Raw genomic sequence first — 26,097 nt, 5'->3', positions numbered from 1 at the left:
GAACTTCTCTTCTAGGCGCTTGTGAAGTTGCTTTCAGTTGCTCTTCTACTTGATGAGGAGAATAAAAGAGAATTTGAAATGTGAGTGCTGCACACTTGAAGGATTTCTCATCACTCATTAATAATTAGAACCACTCCACATTACATCACATAGTTTGACAAACATGCTTTTCAAGACGCGAGACACACCAGTGCGTCGTTATAGGCTTCTTATTTGCTTTGATTTATAACGGCGTCAACTTAAAAACGGACTAATAAAGTACGTTACGGCTGTGATGTGATTCTTAACCTCACTTCCAATCAAATGTTTTATGAAGCCTAAAAGCTCCACGCCACTATTTTCTCAAGATGCCAAAACGTCATGGAGGGATGTGTTGTATTACGGACGTTTTAAAAGCCGGTTAATAGGTTTGCATTACCAAACAAAACCTCCATTCGGTCATGTCAGTTGTATGTGGACCTGAGTGGGAGTCAGCTTTGACTGTAGGGAAGTCAAATGAAATTGTGTGAGCGTGAGAACTGGACTGTCGGTAGAAGTCTTAGAAGATGTTGCCCCTCTCATCTCAGCAGGCTGCATCATTTCATACAGCAGGCTAATTAGGACAGCACTAGCGGTGTCAGTGGGAAACCCAACTATCTATCCTTGGTGTTAGAACCACAAATGGTATCGCTCTTTTGGGATGCTAAAGGACATTTGTGCAAGCATGCATGTGTGTTACTGTATGCTATCACCCCACGTGAAACCCGATCAAGAGATGATGGCAGCAGCAATGTGGAGCAGAACCAAATGTGTCATCACCGTATGCTCGCTGGAATTCATTGACAGCACAGGCCGGCTTGGAGCTCAGCATGTTGACTCAATGTAGTGTGTGCGTGCGTGTGTTTGCATACAACATTACGTCTATTTCCGAGCACGACGGCGTACTCGCGGCACATTTTCATGCTCGGAGGGACAGACAAGTGGTGAAGCCCCAGAAGTAATCATGCACACGGAAGGTAAACCATGCAGTAAGGTGCCGGCATCCTGTTAGGAATTTATTTATTGGTAGTGGTCTTGGCATGGCAAGTGTGTGTCTGGGTGGATGTTAGTGTGTGCATGCTAAATTGTGTGTGTGTGTTGTCAGTCTTCAGTGGGTATGTTGGGTGATTCGCCACCGGTTCAGTAGTGCACACCGACATTTTTTAAATATTCAGTCCCTAAACCATTTTAATTTAAAATGAAATTCGGTGCCTTTGTCTATGTGTGAGTAGACGGGAGGGAAAAAAAGTTTCATGATTCCGTACTTCATAAGATATGGGAAATCTGATATTTTGGTTTGAAGCTACATTTCTAGGGTCAATTAGGTCATTAGTCGTTAAAATGACAAATATCGGCCCTGATAATCGGCCCGGACGATAATCTATCACTACTTATTTTTTAGTATATTTATTTTATATATGTTGATGTTTAACAGCTGCAGGCATGACCAATCAACCCATGCTTAATCCAGTTTAACACTCAAGTAGTGTTTTTTTGTTTGCTTTAATTTATGACACATTTTATATGAGTATCGACAAGTGTATGCAATTAATCGACGAACAAGAATCACTTTACCATTCGTAAGTTTTGTGTGTGTAACTTTAAATTACTTAACCTATTCCGTACTCTACAAAATGTGTTTTTTGCTGACAGGAGACAGAGAGGAACATAAAAAACAAGTACATAGAATGTTTTGAACCGTGACTCAAAACTGACGTACAGACCTTTGGATGATGCTAAATAACGAGAATTAAGAGATTTCCTCATGGTATTTGGGCATAAAATCGTGTCAATGTTTGATGACTCGCCATTGGTTTAGTAGTGTTTCTAGAAATCTGCCATAAAACACAAAACTTACCCATCATTTGCTGTCATCTTGTGCCATCTCTAGGCAATTTTAACCTTCTTTGGGGGCACGTAAGTTAGCCTACTAATCGTGAATATTCGAGTTCTAGTTTACCTATCGCCTTACTTTGCTTTTATCGGCTTTGTAGGGTTAATTTTTATACCTCTACTGTACTTGCTTTCAACCAACGCACGCACACACACACAGAATGCGCTGGAATGAGAATGACCTTGTCTCTCTACACGTTGCCCCGCCTCGCTGCACTTCAAATGTATTTCGTGTGGAAAAACCTTTAAATAGATCCGGCCTTTGACTTGGAGAACACCCACTAGCAGATAACTTAGAACAACACCGTCTGCAACACATCTGGTTTGCTGTCTAAATGGACAGCATGACGTCAAGATGCACATCCGCATTCTATTGAGGCTTTTCTGATACAAGGATGTCACTTAAGAGGATATCATTTAACGTCAAATGTGGTTTACGTCCGGTAAAGGAAATTTGTACCATAATGCCCTTTGACTCAGTGGTAAGCTTCCCAACTGTCAAGTGATGGATGTTCGTGTTGAAGTCATGTGTTACAACAGGTGCCGCATTGCCATGCCAGATCATATGTTGTGCATGTGTGTTTTGCCTGAGATGGGGGTGGGGGTGCTGGGCGGTAGGATCGCTACTTGCTGTCACAAGAGCACCGGTCACGAACTAACCCCCATGTTTACCCAAACTTCCCTCTAACATTTACCTCACAACCTTGCTAAATGCCGCGTGCATTTGGACGGGTAGCGGAAGGTCAAACAGGGGGACAAGATGACGACGACGACGACATGGCGACTCCTTGGCGGCGGAGATTGTGGTGGTTCAGAAGTGCAACCCAGAATGATAGGGAATATTCAGACACCCAAAGCCAGTTTCACTTAGTAACACAAAACTTGGTCTGGGTGACTATCACATGTAGACCTATGAACAAGTCTCAAGAAAAAGACATCTGCCATTATCGTTTGAAGCGAACATTTAAGGGGCTTTCATAGGGTCCTTCAAAAATTGTCGTGTTGCTACCAAATTTGAATCATGTATCCTAGACAAATGTGTGATTCCAAATTGTGAGTGTTTGTTAATTGAGTGTAGAGGGTGGAGAAGTTTGATGACTTGCCGTTGGTACAGTAGCAGCAATGCCTATCATGAGTAAACTCCACAAAAAGTCTCAGAAGCCATCGCCAAAATCACCTAGGAGGTCTGTTGTTTTGGTTTGAAAGAAGCCATTTTAGGGTCATTTTGGTCATTTCCGAAGGTCCACAAACATTGGACAAACATTTGTACTATTCTAGCATAATTCATAGTATTGTAATCCAATTTAAATGACATTTTAGATACGGAAAATAATTAAAATAGAAAGAGTGTTAGCTAACTTAACTTGTTTTTTCATTAATTTCATGCGCCAAATAAAATGTCACTTTAGCCTGCGTAAGATTAATGTTAACTCTAGAATATGACTAAAAGGCGAGAAACCAACAGTGCTATCTTGACTATCTTGAAGTTTCACGAGCTACGAGATGTCACACTGTCAATTTTGGAATATTTCTGATCTAATTCTAACACTGTTCAGTTTTAGTATTTTTGGTTTGTGCCAATCCTAAAGCACGCAACTTAGTTAGCACTGGCTAGCACTACAAGCTAATAATGCTACAACTGAAAAGTTGTATTTAAAAGTCAATAAATGCATTTGCGCATTGTAAAGCACTGACTTTGTAATGATGTCCTGGCATTGCTTTTTTTGAGAGCTTTGATGTCACCTCTATGTTCACAGCATCAAGGTTTCTTTTACAACTTACTTTGATATATTTACTAGACGTATTATTGATGGCCATGTTGTTTATCTGTCATTGAAAACCGTGGAGGCCCAGTCCTGCTCCAGCCAGTATTTTGTGCTGAGTCCACACAGTATACACTGGCGAGGACAGTGGGGTGAGTGGGCGTGGGTGGGCCTTTTGTCGTCCCAGTCGTGTTTCAGTCTGTTTGGTTTGTCGTCGTGTTGAAGCTATGAGCGAACTTTGCTAACCTCCTCTTCTGTCTTATTTTTTTTGGGTTGCAGTCATAACCAGAGGAGCACCACCTTTCGTCACCCCGTGACCGGCCGGGTTTCTCCAGATAACATCGATTTTCTCCTTCAAGAACAGTGAGTGATGCGTTGTTGCTTCTTTTTAGCTGATTCTGTTTGCTCTTTGAGTACAATCGGCATAATTTGTCTACAATGTCTGCAGTGCAAGACCATTGTGGGTGTTTTGTTTTGTTTTGGTCAGGATGTGTCACCTTCATCCCTCCACATGATATGTTTTCTAAATAAAGTGACAAAGTAGGAGAGGTTGGTCAGTCAAGGACGAGCAGTTCTGCTGCTGGAGTGCTCTCATTACTTGCAATCAGGAAGCTGTTAAAAGCTCTTTCGCACGCCGTCTCCGCGTTGGTTGTAAATAGCGGCTCGAGTGACTTTGTGTGATTTTCATATTTGAAATTCCACCATAAGGTTGGTGTTGAATGCATATTATTGACAGTTAGGTCACTTACGAGAGGTGCAATCAGCAAACAATTAGCAAGGTAAACAAATTAGCATAGCTTAGCACAGTGCAATGACTAAAGTCTGAAATCTGCTGCCACCTCTTCTATTTGAATGCAATTTTGTGTTAGAAATGGAATGTCACTCATAGTAAAACATTTTTTAGTTAGCCCTCAAAATGATTTTGTTTTAATTTGAGGACTACCGGTAAATACTAAATTCTATTTTTAAGGCTTAATATTTTACTACATACATTTCAGTTCATTTTGTTAAATTTATATAAAATTTCAGAGCTACATATAAATGAAAAATAATTAATTTATAAAATTTCATGAAATTTAATATTATCCTTGATTTTTAAATGCATTTTTTGTTTATTTTCGCCTGAAGATTAAATAATGAAATAATTCCATGTGTTCAGTCATGTGTCATATGACGCTTTAATGCGTGTTGACGTCAAGTGTGACGCAACTAAACACTTGAGCTTCGTGCCGAGCATCGAGTGCACTTTTCAAGAATTTTTAATCAACGCCACGCATTATCATTCACTTTGACCAACTTGAGGTTGAGTGATTATTTCATCAAATAAACAGAAAGCAGCTGCAGGAGGTCGTCACGTCTGTGCCGCTTCCAAAATAAGAGACCATGATAAGGTGCCCTCCACCCTGTAAAGTCCAGACACTTGCAACACTCCACTCTTCTGCGATAACCTTCCTGACACCAGCCTGAGTGCACGCACGCGCACACACACGCACACGCACACACAGACGCATGCTACTGTCAAGCTTTCAGATGCAGTTTCCACTCAGCAATGACAGCTTGTGAGCTGTCAAGAGTTGACATGAAACAAAAAAAAATATTCAACAAGTGCAGAGTCAGACTGAGCTCAAGTAATTCATGTTTGATGTGACATATTTAAACTAATATGGAGCCCTAAAATTTCTATTGAATTTAATTCATTTTCAACCCTAGAACTTGTAAGGCACTGTAATTTAATTTATTAATAATCAGCAAAAATTTCATTTTTGTTCATTATACTGCTGTGAACAATTTAATATATTTTTATTTAATTAATTCAAGATAAATGTATCTGAAAATGTAATTTAATTTGATCAGCCGTGAACATTTTATTCAGTTAGATTTAATTTGTAGCCCTGAAAATAAAATGTTTGTATTTAGACCTGGAAATGTCATTTGAGTTCTATGTCATTTTTACCCCTTAAAGTGAAATTCAGTTCAGTATGCCCGCCTAAAAGTATTTAATATTTAGCCTTGGATGGATGGACACTAAAATATATATGATATATATTATTATGAATAATATTTATTAGTCTATATATAATAAAAAGTAGAAAGTGCTCATTCACAGGTGATGTGTGCACACATCACACACCAGAAAATGGCATTGTTTTTGCCATCGCATCACGATCAGAGCGGCGCGGACGGGGCTGCTCAACGCCTACGCCGTGGCGGCTAATAAGACCGATCCATCAGCAGCCAAAGCGAGGGAACAATCTAACCTGCTGGCTCGTCACACATGCGCGCACACTCGTTCAAGAGGAGAGTGACGTGTTTAATGAGCCACAAGAGGGGGAGGAGAGGAAGGAGAGCAACCAAGCAAGGCAGAGATGGAAGCGACATGTCGTAAACATTCGTTTTATATTCTTATTAAAGGGGAACATTGAGAGAAATAATATTCAAATTTATAGCTAATTAGTCAAATCTGATTTCTGTTGTTTTTGAATGAGATTAATGTTGCCGTTCCAGTTTTTGACTGTGGATTTTTTGTAAAAAAAAAAAGAAAAAGAAAAAAGAAAAGTAAGTTACACCTTCAGTATTGGCTCTGATTCGACCTTTTTAAGTTTGCCGTGGGTGTATGGCTGCTTTCAAATCTGCACAAGACAGACAGAAATGGGAACAATCCCAACAAAGGAAATGAGCACTATAAGCAGTGTGAATGGCACTAACAGAGGTTGAAAAAATGTAGATACAGTGTGGGCTGATGCGGACCGTTCGATGAGTTATATATTTATATATTCAACATTTCCTTGAGAAATGTAGCTTCGTGAGTCAGGAGAAGCATTTAAAATTCTCAAGCAGCGCTAACGTGGTTTGTCTCGGTGCGGATGTTTTTCGGTAAATGGCTTCCCGGCGAGTGTGACGCCTGTCGCTGGCCTCACAGGCCACTTCAAAGTTCTTCACTCTTGCCTCATTTCCTCCCCGCAAACATTAAAATTCTAGTCAGGGTGAATTTTCTGTCTTTGTTATGTTTTAATGATGGCAGTCTGCCTCTATAAAGCAATCAAGAACAAGTAAAAACACTGGAACATAAATTGCTGCAAAATGTTCAACCAAAGCAATATTACTTTGTCCAAAATCTGCTAGCATGATGCTAACATATAATGTCGAAAGCCATAGGACAGGTTGAAATTGGCATCGATATTCAGATCAGTAGTTATGTCAACTGCAAGTTTTAACACACATGAAGCAGCAATGCATACAAACATCATAAAACAATAAACACTCTGACGTTTATTTAGGCGTTGAGTTGGGGTCCTCTACCTCTTCCTCTTTTTTTCTTTTCTTTTTTTTTCTGGAGAGCTCAGTATTGTTCATTCGGTAATTTTACCGATTTGACATGTCATCATCATTGCTCTCCTTTTTTTTTTTGTATGTGGGTGAGAATGTGTATGTGTGCGTGCGTGCGAGTGTGTGTGTATTCATTAGTTCACCTAAAACCTATTAAAAAATCCCATACCGTTCACCTAAACCGAACACTTCCAGCCAGAGTCGTGAGGCCTTCAGGAGACCCGAGGAAGGACCAAAGAAAGTCACTTTCTTATTCCTCTGTTACCGAAGGCACCCACCAGTTAATTCAGGGTTGTCTTATATACTGTGAAAAACCCATGAAAAAATGCTGCCTAAAAAGGTGCGATACAGCAAGGGGTTCACTGTATTTACCGTATATGTTTGTGTTTGCAGGCTACTGAGTCCTCGCGTCATGTCCCAACCCGGCGTGGAGCAGCTCTCCAGCACCACCGTCAGCGAGGTCTCCACCATCACCACCTCTTCCGCCGTGGACACCAACTCCACCTCCAAGGTTAGCGCAAGGACAGACGCAGGTCAATTTGAAGATGCATTGGAACGTGGTTGGAGGGGCTTTCGAATCCCAAGCATCTGAACAGTGGTGTCTTATTTGCATCAGTTGTTTTTGTGTGCCAAGCCCATTCACGCACACACACAAGAGAAGTGATGGAAACACAATAGCGCCTGTATGATTCTTATTCTTTTGGCTCTTTTATGTGTCTGGCCTCGCATCCGTCACAGCCCTTGCCAAGATTTTCATGTCATTCCAGTTGACGAAATGTGCTTCTGATCACTTCAAAGCCAACTTGATTGTTGTTCCGCACGCCTGTCATCTATTTCCTTCTATTCAGCATTTGATTTTCAGTCTTTGACATTAGCTCTCATTGTCTTCATCATTTTTCTGTGTCCTTTGCTAGTCCCTCATTGACTTCGCCCCTCGTAATTTCCTTTGTACCTCACATTTCTCTTCAGCACTTTTCATACCCTATCACTGGGGGGGGGGCCCTATAGAATTTACTCAATAAATGTAGTGTAACAATTTGTAGCCACTTTAATTGCCTAGATATAAATTATACAGTGTGGTTAAATATGTGTTGGGTGGAGTTTATCTAACATTTCTGATTACATTCTAAAACCAATTACTAATCATAATTGGGCAAAATATACTCACAAATATCTTAGCATACTACTACTCAAAATTAATTACTATGCTGTAATGTGTGAACTTGAACGACCTAAAATTATCACATTAATAAAGGAGAACGAAATTATTTAATCATACACAATTTAGTTCAGAAAGTCAAAGAAACCCTACATAACCAAGCATGCGCTTTAAGTAATTGTACGTGTGCAAATTAATATACGGACTGAAATACTTAATACATATGTACTAAGTATTTACATACTGAAGTATTTCACTTCCGTACGTATTTTACGACGCTTACGTACACAACGTAATGTGATCACTCCTTCAATTTTGTTATAGGAAGAACCCCCCAAACACTGCTACATGGTGTACATCGCTGAGAAGTCACTGTTTGTGAGACCAACTACTGTCATGGTTTCATAAAAATAAGTGTCAAACATATTAAAAATACAAGCAGGAACAAACCTAAGTAAAAAATAGCATTTATAATTGTAAATAGTTAAGAGTCTATGTACTTTTTCATGGTTTGTGCCATCAATTGCAGTGTACAAAATGGAGTTCACTCTGATTGGCTGTTTCGCTAGAAAAAGGAAATAATTCCTCCATTGGGCGCAAGACTTCCGCTGGCCGATGACGTCACGCTATTGAAATGATGACACATGCGCATAATGCGGTGCAGACCGGTGGCAGTTGGGTATATTTTAACTACATTTTTTCTCTATACATCTATTTTTTGTGGATTATATTTACCTCTCTCCCAAATTTTTATTTTTATATTTATAATTTTTTTTAGTTTTTTATAATGTATTTTTCATAAATCGCGAGCCCCGTGGATTTTTCGCGCACATACTCGCATCCACTTGGGGCGTGACTTCCTGTCCGATCACCAGGTGCAGTAACCCTAAGATTAAACATGTGCCGTGGGGTACGGTAGCTTGATGACGGGGCATTCATCAAGACGTCCCGCCACCATAACCGTGCCCTCTGTTTCCCCCGTCTGTCGCTTTCCCCCAGGTGCACTGGCTCATCACCCCTGCTGTGGAACATCGGGGGAAATTTAGCTGTCTCATTGTGACAAGCGTTTCTGAGAAAAGATGAGCCTTTCTTTTTGTGTGGCACACTGCCATGGCAGAAATTCGTCACATTCATTCCACCGCTGACAAAAACATCAGGGCCAGCGTCATCGCGCATTCCACCTCGAGTGATGTGCCACAATCCCCCCCCCTTGAGCTCTCATTTTCTCCGCCGCGCCGTTCATATTTTGTGATGTTCGCGAGCAGTCAGCGCCGCCTCGACGGGAAGCATCGAAGCTAAAGCCATTTAGGAATTCCTGCTGCGCCCCAGTTAGTCTCTGCTATTGTTTTTCGATTTGGAGTTCTGAAAAAAATCTCATTCACTTTGAAGACATCACAACAAATGATTAGACTGCATTTTGTCAAACAATTTAGATGACAATTTGAGTTCTTGTTCAGGTTGTAAAGAAGTCACTGAGGGTAATTTTCGCTATTTATGCTATTTTATGATGTTTAGTTTGTAATGAACAAAATGATCACGCAATCATGCATTCACACCAAAAATTAAAGGAACAGTGTGTAAAAGTTCACCACTAGATGTCGCAGCTAAAGCTATTTTTTCTTGGGTGCTGTTATGCTAGATATTCCGTGTAGATCAGTCTAACTTGAATCATGGGCTTTTTGGGGGGTAAATTTCCAGCGAGGCAATGTTCAGGGCTCCTAATATACATACAATTTTACCAAGATACTTGACATTACACAATTGGTGCAAGTCCCCCAAAATGTGGTTCCTAAGCAAGCATAATGTTATCCTCTTCACTTCCGGCTTTAAGAAAGCATAAATTTCTCATTTGTTATAAATGAGTAAATAGATGTAAATAAGCTGTTTTGCCCTCCAAAAACTTTGCACATCATCCTCTTTATGTTTCTTTTATGTCAGGCTAGACGGCTAAGACTTCAAAGTTCGGTGTGGGTTGGCGTTACTACATGAATGCATAACACGGACTTGAAAAGCACACCTGAGCCGACCTGTCCTCCCCAATCGAAGCAGGGGAAGGTTTTTCATTTTCAATGAGCAGCTCGGGGCAAGTTTACCTGTTAGTAGTCATGTTTCAAAAGGATCATGCAAATGCAGCACAGAACATCGGTGCTTGAAATGATTGGAGACTGGAGAGTGTATGTGTTTTGCATAGAGTGCTGAAAATTGCTACCTCAATTATATTATTCTTTTTTTTTGTCAAAGAAAAAGCACACAATTTGGAGATATATGCTTGCAAGCCACACAACATAATGGCACTTAAGCCCCAATTTGAACATTTTCATTTGAGGTCTTGTTGCCATCACTCAGATATTAATGGCTATGTGATGAGTGGTTTTGTTTACATTGTTATACCAGCTGTACACTTTTCTACCAAAAGTGTTATTTATTTAGTGTTGTTCCATAAAAAGATAGTTGTAATAGTAGTATTAGTTAGCTAAAAAAACATGCACAACATTCTCACACTGTGTGTGTGTGTCTTTGGATCATGCTTAGCCAACCAACCGCCTGAAATTAGTGACTTGTTGCTGTGGAAAACTCCCACTGAAGCTCTAATGTAGCATCGCACTCAATCATACAGTCTCATGAGTACGTGTGTGTGTGTGCGTTGTCTTTTTGCTGTGTGTGTGTGTATACATACAGTGCCCGAAGCTTGCTTTCTGCTCCAGACTAGAAGATTGTGTAATGAAATTTGTTGAATGTGTGCACATTGGACAAGGCTGGTTCTTCCTGGCATGCACACACAGAGGCAATCCTAAAACAGATCATGGTTTGCTGAAGTGATTTGTATGCATGTAATGGAGGATGAGCTGATGAGAATTCCAATAAACTATTTTTAGCAGTGACAAGTGTAGTAATGAGTTCATCACTGTAAATAGGAATGTGGCTCAATTTAAACGACATAGGGAATTTGCTTAATTTTTTAGCATTTTTAGTTGGCGTTCAAGTTAAGTTTGAATCGGATTAATCACATCTTAGAATTTTAATTAATCACGATTAATCACTTAATAAAAAAGTTTTTTTTTTTTATCAATTCCCACCGCCAAATTTAAAGAGCACCGGTTATGTATTAATTCTTTTGACATTAAATGTTATGAGGATGTCTTCAACATTTTTTGATCCACTTGCAGACGCTCATCCTCCTTTTTTTCTAATCAATTAATTACTTGCATAATTTAAAATGGGGAAAAGATGACCCCAATAGTTTGACATGAACAAATATTCTAAATGTCATACGCTAACATTTATTAACTCTTTGACTGCCAGACGTTTTCAGAAAAGGGATGCCGTGGGTGCCAGCCGATTTTAAGCATTTTGACTGATCTTTCGAGGTCCATAGAAAATTATGTGTTTGGACTATGGAAACACACATACTACCAAATGAAAGATTGGACTCTCATCTTTCATCAGAAAAAAGTGTTTCTACCTTAGTCCGTTTTTCAGTAATCAACAATAGAAAATGGTTAGTTTCACCTCTGTTTTGAAACAAACGTCTTTTAACGTCTTTGGCACTCCTCCATAGGATTTTACTAAACGTTATTTAACGTTTTTTGGCAGTCAAAAGAGTTAAATGCTTTACTTTAATGCATGTAATTATGTTTTATTGCTCAAACAACCTGTGCTACCTTAAAAGTAGCCATCCGCTGTCACGCTAAAGAATAATCTATGGTCAAAATGAATAGTGCGATTAATCTGCGTTAATTCATGATTAATGCAATGTGTTTTTGTGATTAATTAATCAGTTGATGCTTTAACTTTGAAAGCACTAATTAAAACGTACAAAAGGTAAAACTGTCCATACCTATGGGTAACAAGTGACTCACTTCATATCACTTTATCCATAGATCCCCTAGAAAAAGCCAAAGAAAAAGCTAAATGAATGCCTAATTGATCCTCCAACCTTCGCTGAATTGAGGTCTAATTTTGTACACCTCAAAGTGTTTCACCTGAAAAGATTTTTTTAAACCCCCCGAATCGTACGACCTTGCATGCATTCCAGCTTGTGCTTTACTTCATATGCTCCTTTCTACACACTGTCGTAGTGTGGCCTTTAGGTCACATTAATGCTCTTCAAACCTCCCACTCAGTAACAGCCTATTGAGTTTGTTGGTCGCCGGTAGTCTAATTCGTGTGGGGGGTCCGGCGGGGCTGCGCTTATGTAACGAGAACAAGGAGGTCTTCCTGAAAAAGATCACGCTGGTGCGTGGGCGAAGGTCCACGCTGGAAGACAAAGTACCGCTGGGACTGCAGTCGTTTGCCAAATGTGTTCATTTGTGATTCTCATTTGTAATACTAACATTACAATCAGAAAAACATGTATTAGCCTTCATGTTGCCTCCAACTCTCCTAATATTTTTCATCCTTGAATGGTTGACGTCATGTGTTTTTTTAATATATTTTTTTATGTTTACTGACTCATTGAATGGGGACACGTGTAAAATTCCAGTATGTCATCTTGTCCTGCACACAGTCTGGTTCCACGCAATCATTGTTCTTTTTAGACAATTTGGGCTCATGCGGTTTTAGCTGTTTAAAACAGAAGTGGGCTTTTCAGGTAGTCCGTAAACGTCAAGTAACTGGCACGTGGACTTGTCTCGGTGCAAATTGACCTTAAATATAACAGGAGGGTTAATGTGATGCATTCAATGACATTGACAGCACAGCACATATTCATTTTTTTTCCTCCAGGGTTCTCGCCCTGGCGGCAGCAGGGTACACAGTTTTGGCAAGAGAGAGCATTCCATCAAGAGGAACCCAAATGTGCCTGTTGTGGTCCGAGGATGGCTGTACAAACAGGTCTGGACAGACACACACACACACACACACACACACACACACACACACACACACACACACACACACACACACACAGTACACACTTTCTACTATATACAAAATTATTGGTATACAAAATTATTATTTTTTTTAAATTATCCAATACCGTATTTAATGACTCGTCACCCCTGATATGGCTTATTTAGATCATATTTTGTTGTGGCGCTTTTACCACATATTTAATGTTCTGTGGACATAATGGTGCATATTTAGAACATATTTTTGTTCCCCTCTAATGTAGCATATTTACAGCATATTCAATGTTCTATACACCTAATGGTGCATATTTAGTAGGGATGTTCGATACCACTTTTTTTTAGACCGATGCTGGTACTCAAACCTTCAGTACTCACCGATACAGATACCAAGTGCCGATACCATTAGTACTTATGATACATAAAATTTCCCCAAAAAACAATGACAGATATTTTTTCTTAAAAATGACAAGATATATTCCAACTTTAACAATTTTTTTAATTGAATGAAATTAATGGAAATTTTATTTTTTCAATTTGCTCATAAAAGTCATTTCGCATAGAGCACACAATAAAATGAATTTCTGAAACTTAGCTACTTCTTGGGTATTGTATAATGTGGATGGCTATACCAGTTTGATACACAACTTGGCAAATACAATTTTTTCTCTAATAATCTCTTGGAATGTCTAGTTATTGCTGAGCTATTTACAATTGAATGAGGCCTGACTCCAATCTGAAGATATGCAATCCACATGTATTTTCAACTGAAACTGCCATGACATTCATCCTGATTGTGCCACTTAGGTTGTTTTATTCCCTTGGGCTCCATGTTCACAACTATATCACGAGAGATGACTGAAAAAGTTTAGCATTAGTCTGACTGTTCCATTGAATGAGCTTTTTTCTTATGTCCCCTTGCAGGACAGCTCCGGGATGCGTCTTTGGAAGAGGAAATGGTTCGTCTTGTCTGAATTCTGCCTCTTCTACTACAAAGGTAAAAACTGTTTTTTAGAAACTCACTTTTGCTGGTCAGTTCATACACAAGGGGTGTCCAAAATCATCCAAGTGTGCTTTTATGGGCCTTGCTGTGTGCACAGGGGACAGAAAAGTATTGGAAAGCATAATTAATTGTCTGAAATGTCTCGCTTGGATGAAGAATTACGCTCACTTTCGCCCCCTTCTGCTCCCCTCGACTTTTATGTGTCATTTCATCTTCATCACGTCAATCAAACATTTTCCAACACGCCTCCTCGCCTTTAGCAAGGAAATCAATTCCTCCATCTCTCTTTTTTTTTCAACCTTTTCTCCTCACTTCAAAGGTGTTTTTTCTGCACTCAAGATGAAAAGCCTCTTGCCCATTCAATTATTTTACTTAGAAGGCTTAAGAACATTTGAGACCTTGTACTTCGCATGGTGCAAGTGGGTGTGTGTTGTCATGAGTGCGGATAAAAACACTAACCCTTGTAGCTCTCCATTTTGGGAATGTCTCCTCCAAAGGTCCTTGTATTATTTTTAAACAATTACTTTCCGTTTTAATCCGGCTTTATTGGCACCCGGGCCATCAGGCGGGCACAGGTGTCCTTCTCCATTGTTACATCATTTTATGATGTGATAATTGTTCACACACACACACAGTCACACATGCCCTCCGTGGAAACAAATACTTAGTGGGTGTTATTTATAGAAACTAATTAAGATGGAAACCCACTATGCTGGCATATTTGGGTATTGTTGACCTTCACGTTGCGGTTAAGTTGTTGGCTCAGTTTAATTAATACAATGGAAACTCAAAGATGGATTTTTTTTTTTTTTAACAACTGAAACCTGGGGCTTTATATATTCATCTTCTCTTCACACCCAGTATTGAGGTTGTGCCTGTTTTAGGAATAAGGGTCACAAAAAAGGCAAAGAAAAAGCAAAACACTCTTGCGTATGTTTTTACAAAACGTCCCCTCACCCCACACAGACAGCAGAGAGGAGGCGGTCCTGGGCAGCATTCCGCTTCCCAGCTATGTCATGTCACCCGTGGGACCCGAGGACCACATCAGCCGCAAGTACGCCTTCAAGGTACGTTGGACTCTTCTTTCCTTTGAGCCTGTTACCTTACCGATCAATCATCTTCTTAATATACTAATTACATTTAAGTTTGAGTGATTTATTGAAGTAAATGACTATCAGAAAGAGAATTGATTAGTTTACAACAGACTTGATTAGTCAAAGCATGCATGGTATGAGCAATTCTCGTTAGCAATCTCAATTGTAAAGTTAACAACATAGAAACAATAAAGTAGTCCTCCATATGTGACTTTAACACACTTTTCTGTTTAATTGAATATAGTGAAAACAGCAAAGCACGTCAACATTGGCCATTAAGGGAAAAAAAATCTTACTAATAACTTAAAAGCTATCAAATATGATCCAGTCAGAATTGCAGTTAACACATGTGCGACTTTCGGCAGTATGATCGCTTATCTTCGCCACTTTATCACCAATGTTCCACTAATTGAGCTAACGTTTCATCAAGGAGCAGACATTTAGTATGGTAGATTAATAAACAGATACTTTATTCATCCCATGGGGGAAATGAGATTGTCACGGCAGCGATATCCGCTTTACACCCACAAAAAAGGAGCAATCAATGAGTGAAAATGAAAACAAATACAAAAGCAGCATGGAGGGCACCCAAGGAAAATTAACCAATCGGGAAGAAAAAGATTTTAAGGTATTTCTCTTGGGCCGTGGCAAGTAATAGACAATTAAGAATAAATACCACTCGGTTTGTTATAGTAGCAATGCAACTAGTGCAAAAAGTTTTTTTCTTCTTTTAAACAGTTTGATGCCAACACCAAGCAGATGCTACCGTAAATACACAAGACATTGCGAGGTTTAATAAATATGATAAATCGCTCCAGTTTGGGACGATTTCCAAAAGAAGTAGCTTCCAACTCAATTTTCATACCACCCTTACATCATTGTAATGTCTTTATGGATCATGTTGGCCCATGTGTTAATATTAGATACGTTTTTACTACTGTTAAGGGGCAAAGCCCTCTGGCATGATTTGGCAACGAGCACCTGCTGTAGTGAAATTTGTTCCGGCTGTCAGAGAAAGGTTTTAATGCTGATGCCTCTGAGGAATGGATTTCCCTTTGGCACAATTCCGTAACTGGACTTAGCGTACGAGAGATAGAACTACATTATACACTCACTCTTATTATAGTTGGGGGGGGAGTAGTAATAGTTAAATAATTAATTGTCATTTTTTGTTTTATCAAGTCTTGTAAAAATGATTAATTAACAAATTATTTAATTGAAATTGAACATTTAAATGTGATTATAATTCTATTTTAACAAATGATTTAATGTCATAAATGGATGCCTTGCATTTTACTTTATCCATTTTGGGAAAAAATTATATTACAGAACTCTTTACTATGCTGATTAATTTGCAGACATTTGCTGTTGCTACAATGAATGGACGCAGCAAGTCATATTTTAATTGATAGTGCTATGTTTGAATGCGCTATTGTCGGCATGCCGTGGTGTGAGCTGTTTACGGCCACGCTGGATCACGTTTGGGATTCTATGCCTCTGGCTATAAATAAAACCTGGCTGCCTTATTTTTGGAAGTGGCGCTGAAGGGAAAACATGCACACCCGCGACTGGAGGAATCCCAAACAGCCGAGCTCATTTGAAGTAATATTTAATGCTGTAATTCGTAATTAGATGATAATAGAAGGACTTGTGGTAAAAAGTGACTGATTTATTATGATGGATTTATGCCCCCAATGGAAATATAAAACTATCACCTGTTATGATTAGTAACTTAAATACTTGGCAGGAGAAATGGTAAATAAATGCCAGATACCACTCACACCATTCAATATATTTTTTTTAATTAGAAGATAACCAGAAAAGTCCATAGAAAAGTCCATAGACTTAAATGTGACATATTGTATGGAATTTGACCGATTATGAGGAATGGCAGGAACTTCTTGTCGGTTTTACTGCTTCCACACACTTTAAACATATGTACATTTATTAAAACCATTTATTGCATTGAAACACACCTTTTCAAGTTTTCTTAGCATCTGTTCTCACCCTATCGCTGGGCCATGTTGCAACAAGCTCTTTTCCCCAGTGTTTTTAACAGATTTGAGAATAATGATAAAAACTTAACTATATTTTAATGTTAATTTCTGAAAAACAGAAACATATACAGTATAATAATTTTTTTTTCCTGATGAAAGAAGAGACGCTAATCTTTTGGTAAGTTCCATATTTTATTAGCAAAACACAATATTCTGTGGGCCTTGCAAAATGAGTCAAAATCCAGTAAAACACCTGTGAGTGAAGGGGGTTGCTTCAGTGAAAATGGCTTGGAGGGAATGAGTTAATCAGCATTGTGTCACCTCTTGTAGTGGCTTTGGTGTAAATTACGCACTGCAGCTTGAATGCTAACACAAAATGCTATAGATGAGCTAATGGCACTAGCATGACTATTGCAGTAGTTGTAAACAACTGTTATTTGAAGACAAATGGTAGAGAAACACATGTAAACTGCGAAAAACGAGTAATATCAAGACACTTCAGTCACAATGGTTGTCTTCATGTTACATAATAAATAAATAAATTAAATTAATGTATTATACTTACTCCTGGTGGCCAAAAACACACACACTAGAAAGTACAAAATGTGTCTTTGTTAATACTATTTCATACTGTATTTATTTATACAGTACATACTATCGAGTGATATTTTTCGTGCTAAAATAAAAAAAAAATTGGTACAAAAATGTGAAGTCAAGGTACCACTGTAGTACCAACTGAAGTTTGAGGTGAGGGCTGATCAGTTGGTGTATGATGAGTGTGACAATTAAACCTCCACCGTCCACCTCCCTCTCTTCCCATTTGGTTGGCTGCCCGACCGGGACAACCCTTCGAGTGTGTCGCATTGACAGTCATCACATAAAATAGGTACTCTCTCCCCTTTGTCGGATGTGGGAATATACAGTACATTACATATTGTCGCTTGTGCATGATAATGATGGACTTGTTGTTGTTGTTCTTGTTGCTGTGTTTGACTTTTTCTATGTCTGTGTACTTTAACATTTGTGGGTTTTTGTGGGGCTTCGTGTTCCGAGTCGCATCCGCCTTTCCTTTGCATGAAGTCCGCTAATGTAGTGGACCCCAAACTTATATGTGCCAGAGTTTATGGCAGTACATTTTTTATTTTTTGTTTTGTGTGTGTGTATGTGTAGGGTGCTGACATTTATGTGCGGTCCTGAGTACATTGAACACATGTTAATAGAATCTCAGAAGAGCTCTGACGTCTGCAGTCTCAGGTCAATTAGTGGTGCCCAGAGTTAAAAGCAAACATGGTGACGCAGCATTTAGCTGGTATGCTGCATGCAAATGGGATTTAGCTGCCTACAGAAATGAAGTCAGCCCCAAGTAAAAAATGCTTTTAAATCCAGGTACAATGTTTTTTTCCCCCATGCCTTTGATTAAGGTCTTTGACAGCATTTTTAAAATCAATTTTTCCAAAATTTAGTTTTTGCACTATACAGTCTTTATAGAAAAAAAGAGAAAAAAACATTTTGGACATATTCCGGCCTTCAGGGGAAAAAAAAAAGAAAAGTTGCATACTGAAGAATGTTTGAAAGGTGTTATATTCCTAATAAGATTTATGCATCTTTACAAATAGAGAGCACCGAGTGTGTTTTATTCCATTAAAGCAGCAGACTTGAAAGGGAGACAGCCAGAGGCTATTAGTGTCTCCATTTGGATGCTTTTTTTCCACTGTAAAATCTATCCCCAGTTTGGGAGAATGCACCTTTATCAGGAGGAGCTGTGCAGCGCTCGGCCTTATCTTTACGAGCACAATGCTCTCTTTAAATAGCACGAGGACACGTGAGACTGACGTTTGCGCGCGCGCGCGCGTGTGTGTGTGTGCAAAAAGGACGGGAAGGAAGCCATGAATGGAAAGTAAAGTGAGGCGAGTGAAAGGAAGCCAGGCGGGATGGCGATTAGCTACGTAAAGAACGTGACATCATGCAGTGTAGAGGTAAAACAATACTTGTAATTGGACTTTTTTTCTTGTTTTTAATAAAATGAAGCTTTTGTTTTTGTTTCTCTTGGAGTGACTGTTAGCTGTCCACCAATCAACACCCTATGTTTTCTTAAATCCGACATTTTATGTCGTAAACCCAACAGAAGGGTGCGAAAAAGTTAAGCCTTCACAAATTTAGATAACGGGGACGCTGATATATCTTGTGAAAAATGTATTTATTGCTTGTTGAGAGCAGGGTTTCATTTCATCCCTGTTGACCTCACCTCATTCAGGATTCATAGAACCGATTTACGACTTTTTTTTGTTTTGAAAAAAAAACAAAAAAACATTAAAAATGAAAAAAAAAAATAATTCCAATCTAAAACGTAAACATAAATGTGTTTTTGCCTAATGATTCAAATTTGTCGGCAAACTAAAAAAAAGCACAAATTCCCCAGATGATTGTTTAAAAGGTTTTGCTCATCAGACGTCAATTTGTACACTTTTGTTTCCTAAATTGTATAATGATTGACTTGTGCACACAGCGAATGACATCACAACCAATTACTAGCTCGATATGTTAGCCATGAAGACGATTGGGGGAATGTACAATGATGTTTGCAAGTAGAGCAGCCAATATGAGGACCTGTAGTGGTACGTGGACTCCCTCGTGTGGTTTACTAATAAATTACTGAATTAAAAGTCAAATTTTTGTGTATCGTTACAGTGGCTTGAACATTTTGCCAATCCAGTATTTCTGTATTAGTTACATTTAATCTTTAAGAATGCTTTGTTTTCATACATTTATCTAAGTTTTATTTAACTTATGTGCAATACATTTGAATTGAATCCTTAAAGTACTGTTGATTATTTCCCTGATGTAAAAGCTCAAAGAATGCTTAATGTTCCAGCGCAATCGAGCAGCCCGCCTTTTCCTGCCAATGAATAATATATTTGCAGAGAGTTATGGCTGCATATTCCCTGTGATTACGCGTTAATTTTTGTGCCAGCAAGGTGGGGAGAGGCGGGAGCATGCAGTTTGTAGAACATGTGCAGCCTGGCCTAAAGATGAACCCAGGTTGCTCTCTTGTGGGTGTGAATGGTTGTTTCTTTATATGTCCCTCTCCGGCCTCATAAAGTTCAAGCAACTACCAGGGGGAAAAAAATCCTGCATTTTTACTGAGAGCAGATAAACAATCTCCCTTGCAGGCATTCTTCTCTCACAATAGCCACATTGGTTTTTGTTTATTTTGTACGCCAATGGACGAGAAAACTAATAGCCACCTCTTACTTTTCCACAGTTATTACTCTGGCGCTAGTCACCCACGCAGGCACTAAAAGCACTCTGCTAAACTCCCTTAGGTGCTGTTGAGAGACATCCATTCAGCGACATTGAGGGGGGAAATAACCAGTGGGAGGGGGAAAAAAACTGCATTAATTGATTTTATGGCTGCACGTTTCAATACTTTTGAAGTGAAGCATTTGTGTGCTCGCTTTATGGCAGTTAGCTGCAGAAATCCAACAAATACATTAATTATGTATTAATCAGACACAGACTCTATAGAGGGTAGTCTTTTTAGCATCCATCCTGAATAGCATTTACTGTTCATTTTTTTGTTATGTTTTAGTGCACGTAGCCTCACAAGGAGGCATTTGTAAGGTTGTTTAAATTTCTTCTCTCTTCTTACACTCAAAGACATACACTTTCATACGCAGAACAGATTTACATACACACACGCACGCACACATGCACAAATGGGTACAAAAACAGCCTCATGAGTAAACATTAGTGAGGACAATTTTGTTTGTTTTCTGTTTGTTTTCTTCCTTTCCTGTCAATGGTCAAAAGCTGTGTCTTTGTTGGTCGTAACTGGCTGCCATTGTTGTCTCTGTCCTCGTTTTTTTTAGTGTGCTCGGTGTACCGTACTCGGCGCCTTTTCGTCGGCTCTCCCGTCTTAGGATGTGGTGACACCTTTGTTGTGCTCTCTTGTCTCCGCCCACAGGCCGGCCACCCGGGCAGGGGTTCGCGGGTTTACAAAAGCAACTCTGTGATTGGCTCACAGGCAGAGCACCCGGGCATGCGCACGTACTACTTCAGCGCTGACACGCAGGAGGACATGAACACCTGGCTGAGGGCCATGAACCAAGCCGCCAACATGAAAGGTCCCGTCGACACAGGCGGCAGGTTAGGAACACACACACACACACACACACACACACACACACACGCACACATACTGTACACACACACACACACACACACACACACACACACAGATAGATAGACGTAGACAGATACACAAATGCAATCCTACACACACACACACACACACACACACACACACACACATAGTGTTTCAGTCCTTATCTCCTGAAAGATTTTATACTGTATTCCTGTTTGTCCTCTGCGGCTGACCCGTCCGTCACTTAACCTTCCAGCATCCCTTCCGAACACAACCAGTGGAGCTTTAAATTGCTCGGTAAGCGAGTCCCCAAACAGTCAGGTCAGACGAAATTAAATTCAAAGCGTTCTTGGCAAAAAGACAGCAGTACGACAACTCACACACACAACCACGTATAAACACATCCGCTCGCCTCACACAGTCAATTAAAAACCATTGGCCTAAAGCAGGCAGCTTTAAAATCTCAGTGAAGCATTCAGATGCTGATTTTGACCTCGGGTACATTGACTTTAAATGACAGTCATCTAGCCACTGAAATGGGCGTTTTACCCGCTTGGATGTTCCGTGTGTAAGTTATCAATGTGTGTCTGTGTGTGTGGGGGGGGGGGGGGGGGGTGGAGGAGAGGAAGTTGGAAGTGTGTGTGTGTGTCTACATTCGAGGTGTGACAAACAAAGGTGGAATTCCGCTTGTGTTAAGGAAAGTGTGAAGTTCAAGGCAGTTCCAAGCAAGGATTAGGGTTTGATGTCGGTGTTAGTGTTCCAAAATTGAAGTTAGGGCTTCAATTTAGGTTTTAAATGAGTGTTAGGGCTTCAATTGACAGTTTTAAGTCAGGGTTAGGTTGAGTAAGGTTTTCAAACCTGGGCTAGGCCTTCAGATTAGGATTTGAAGCAATTGCTCGGATTTCAAACCTGGATAAGGCTTTCAAGACAGGGTTTGGCTTTCAAATTATAGGATGATAGGGCTTCAAATTGGGGTTTCAAGTCAGTGTTAGAATGTTGGCAAGGTTAGGGTTTAATATTAGGGTTTGAAGCCATTGTGTAAGGGTTCCAGACTTTTTTTTTTTTCAAGCGAGAGTATGATTTCAGGTCATCTTCAGGGTTTGAAATGAGGGTTTTAATACAGAGATGGGGTTTCAAATTGGGGTGTCAAGTCAGGTTTGGACTCTAAATTGGGGTTTCAAAACAGGGTTTAAAGACTGGGTTACGGGTGTCAGATTAGGGTTTTAAATCATGGTAGGATAAGGCTTCAAATTAAGGTTTCATGTCAGTGTTAGGATTCTAAATAACTGTTTCAAGACAGGGTTAAGTTTTCAGATTAGGATTTCAAGACATTGTTAGGGTTTCAAGCATAGAGGTAGGCTTTTCAAATTAGTCTTGGGTTTGGATTAATAATTTGGGTTTGAGGTTGAAGAATAGGGTTTATAATTATTGATAGGGCTTCAAATTAGGGTATCAAATCAGGATTACGATTTCAAATTACTGTTTCAAATCAGGGTTAAGGCTTCACATTTATGATTTCAGGTCAAGGTTAGGGTTTTAAATTCCAGTTTGAATTCTTGGATAGGGCTTCATATTAGGGTTTAAAGTCAGAGTAAGACTCCAATTTACCGTTTCCAGCTTGTGTGTGGAATTGTTCCGTTACTCATTGGCTCTATCTTGACTCTCCACAGACAATCTGACCAGTCGGATCACTTCCACATGATGCGTCATCAGACCGTCACGCACACCAACCACATCTACAACCACAAAGCTCCAGAACCCCATAGACCCGCCGTCCACGAGGTTCTCCTGGAGCCCATCCATCACGACCCCAATGACCGTCGCAGCTTCCACAAAGACTCTCCTGTCGCCACGGAGATGGACACCCACGCCTCCCTCCCCGCCAACCCCACGGCCACCGCCCTCCCGCCGCCGAACCACACGTCCTCGTCGGCGCCCGTGTCCAGGGTGCCGTCTCGAGCTCCCTCGCGGTCTCCCTCCACACTGCCCCCGGGTGTCGCCGCCAGGAACGGCCTGGTGGAGACGCCCAGCCCCATCTTGGAGCCCAATGGGATCGCGGCGGGGACGTACCAGAGGGCATCGGAAGCCCCCCAGGAAATGAGGAGGAGGAGTACTCTGGACCAGGTGGAGCAGTGGGTCAAGGTGCAGAAAGCTGAACATAAAGGGTAGGTGGCAGGAATGATATCAAGCTAATTATAACGTAGAAATAATACAATATTAACTAATTCAAACCCAAAAACGTATAAATACGTTTTTAATACTTTGTCCTTCATTCCCAAAAACATATTTATGTTTTTTTTATGCTAGAGCATACAGAAGTCTTTGATGCAGCTTCTGACCTGAAGAGGTCACTTAAAAAAAAAAAAAAAACGGCCAGCAGGTGGCAGCAGAGTATAAGATCAACCAGGGCCATGTTGCAAAAAGCTCTTTCCCCCAGACTTTTAAACAGATTTGTGAATAATGATGAAACTTAGCTATGTTCTAACGGAAACAGATACAAATATACTTTTATCTTGATGAAAGAAGAGACTCTAATCTTTCTTTTGGTAGGTTCCATGTTTTTATAGCAATAGAACACAATATTGTGTGGGCTTTGCAAAATCAGTCAAAATCGAATAAAACAGCCAAGAGCAAAGGGGGTTGCTTCAGTGGAAATGGTTGGGAGTGAATGAGTTAAAGATGATTTGTTTTTTGTTTTTTAGTCGTAATGAAAGTCAGTCTGAACAATTAGTAGAAATCAAAGGCGTGTGTAGAATTTTAAGGCAAAAAAAAGTGCTGTAAATATACCACAGATACGCTGTAGTCTAGCCTGACACTTGTGCATTTTGTGTTGTGACAGTCCTCCATCCCGAGACAACACCCTTCCCCGCCGTACGCCGCCAGCCCAACCCAAGTTCGGCACCCTGGATGCACACCAGACCCTGCCAAAGACCCCCCGCCACAGCCCCCCGATGGCACGCCTCGGCGAGTACAAGTACGCCCAGGACCGCCTGAGCCACTTCCACCTCACCCCTGAACTGGGCGGCCCGAGTTCTAACACGGTCCTGCAGCTGTACGAGTGGCAGCAGCGCCAGCAGTATCGCCACGGCAGCCCCACGGCGCCGCTCTACACGCCGGCTCCGGACTACCCTTTCGGTGCCCGGCCGCCGTCCACCATTCCTCCAGCCGCCAAGCACAAAGGGCCACCGCGCTGCGTGTCGGTTCCGCCGTCGCCCGTGGACATCCCGCCACCGGGCGTCAGCAGGACCTTGTCGCCCGCCCACCGCCCGCACACGCCGATTGATCGCGTGACAGTGAGACCCTCGGCCAATGTGTCGGTGGTGGACAGCATGTTCGCCATTTCACCGCGCAGGACCAAGTCTCAGATCTTCAAGGTAAAATCAACAGCTCTTGAATTGGGTTCTAAGGCTGGGTTGCGGTTTCAAGCCAGGATTTGGGGTAACAAATTATAAAAGTTTCATGATTGCAATGTGGTTTCAAATTAGGGTTTCAAGACTAAGTTCAGGTTTCATATAGTTTTAAATATTTAAACAGGTGTGTGTTGCAGGCATCCACCTTGGAGAGGCGCTCTCTGCCTCCATCTAACTACATCACGCACACGGTCAGTGCGCCCAGCCTCCATGGGAAAACGGTACGTCTGACTCAATCCAAATGTTCTTTGAAAAAAATATCTATATCCATTTAACTACCAATATTATAGATATATGTATTTCTGACTCCTGCTGTCTGTTATTAATTAACCGTCATATATTACTAACTATACTAATATTCTCCTTTTATGCAATTCAATTCATCTATGGTAGGGATTCAAGTTGGGCTCAAGCCGGGTTGAGGGTTTAAAGTCTGGGTTATGGTTTCAAACAAAGATTAAAGTTTGAAGTTAGGGTTTTAAATTGTTTGTTTGGCTTTTAAACAAGGTTCTAAGTTTTAAGTCACTTTTAGGTTTAAGATTTGGTTTCAAACTAGGGTTTCAAGCCTAAATTACAGTTTCCTTAGCGTGTCAGAGTAGGATTTTTAGTCAGTGTTGGAGATTTAAATTAGGGTTTCAAGTAGTGTTGTTCCGGTATCTGCATAAAAACAGTGGCATCGGCAAGTACAGTACTAACAAGTAACATGCCGATACTATTATTTCCAACACTAATATAGGACTTTGGATGCAGCATCTTGCGTCTTGCTTGTGTGCATGACATTCACTGATGTGTTCACTGCATGCCAAGGCAAGATATCCTATTGGTCCTTGAATGCTCTGAACAAATGGCAGGGCAGCTTTTTCATGTTGAAAAAAAACAACAACAACCTAGGTATCTGTACATTGCAAAACTGGGTATCGGAATTGGTATCGGCGACCAAAAAACTGCATTTTCAAAACAGAGTTAAGGTTTGAAATTAGGTTTTGGGTTTCAAGCAAGTGTTAGCATTTCACTTCAGGATTAGAGTTTCAAATATGGTTTTGAGTTTAAAATTGTTGTTTGATTATGGTTTCAAAATAGGGTTTCAAATCAGAGATATGGTTAAAATAACGGGTAGAGTTTCAAATTGGGATTTTTAAGACAAGTTTCAATTTATGGTTTTGGAGTTTCAAACAAGAGTCGGGTTCTCACATTTAAAATTTCAAGACCGAGCTAGGGTTTGGAGTTAGGTCTTCAAGACAGGTTCAGGTTTTCAAATTCGGATTTTCAGCAAGGGTTACGGTTTCAAGTCAATGTTAGGGTTTCAAGATCAGCGTTCCAGCAGGTTTTAGGGTTTCAAATTACCATTAGATTTGCACCATGCTGAAGATTACACCCTTCACATTTTATGACAAAACTGCCCCCCCCCCCCCAAAAAAAAGGTACCCTACCAACGTGACGTG

General features: G+C 40.3%; 1 protein-coding gene across 14 annotated transcripts in view; it reads left to right on the top strand.

Moving 5' to 3' along the window:
• LOC144053803 (pleckstrin homology domain-containing family A member 7-like) overlaps nucleotides 1–26,097 on the top strand; it is a 75,139-nt gene that overhangs the window by 34,273 nt on the left and 14,769 nt on the right. For 10 of the 14 annotated variants that reach the window (XM_077568638.1, XM_077568636.1, XM_077568637.1 and 7 more), the window contains 9 exons: nucleotides 3,954–4,037; nucleotides 7,395–7,512; nucleotides 12,886–12,993; nucleotides 13,932–14,004; nucleotides 14,977–15,077; nucleotides 21,066–21,247; nucleotides 22,916–23,410; nucleotides 24,085–24,619; nucleotides 24,793–24,876. In XM_077568638.1, coding sequence (XP_077424764.1) covers nucleotides 3,954–4,037; nucleotides 7,395–7,512; nucleotides 12,886–12,993; nucleotides 13,932–14,004; nucleotides 14,977–15,077; nucleotides 21,066–21,247; nucleotides 22,916–23,410; nucleotides 24,085–24,619; nucleotides 24,793–24,876 — 1,780 coding nt within the window. Of the gene's footprint in view, nucleotides 1–15; nucleotides 81–3,682; nucleotides 3,827–3,953; nucleotides 4,038–7,394; nucleotides 7,513–12,885; nucleotides 12,994–13,931; nucleotides 14,005–14,976; nucleotides 15,078–21,065; nucleotides 21,248–22,915; nucleotides 23,411–24,084; nucleotides 24,620–24,792; nucleotides 24,877–26,097 lie in introns of those variants that run through there. The other 4 variants (XM_077568639.1, XM_077568649.1, XM_077568640.1 and 1 more) reach the window with 3 other exon arrangements.

The sequence above is a fragment of the Vanacampus margaritifer genome, chromosome 6 (assembly GCF_051991255.1).
Source record: "Vanacampus margaritifer isolate UIUO_Vmar chromosome 6, RoL_Vmar_1.0, whole genome shotgun sequence".
In the NCBI taxonomy this organism is placed as follows: Eukaryota; Metazoa; Chordata; class Actinopteri; order Syngnathiformes; family Syngnathidae; genus Vanacampus; species Vanacampus margaritifer.
Note: the sequence above shows the minus strand (reverse complement) of the source record. Positions and strands in the feature narration are given on the sequence as shown.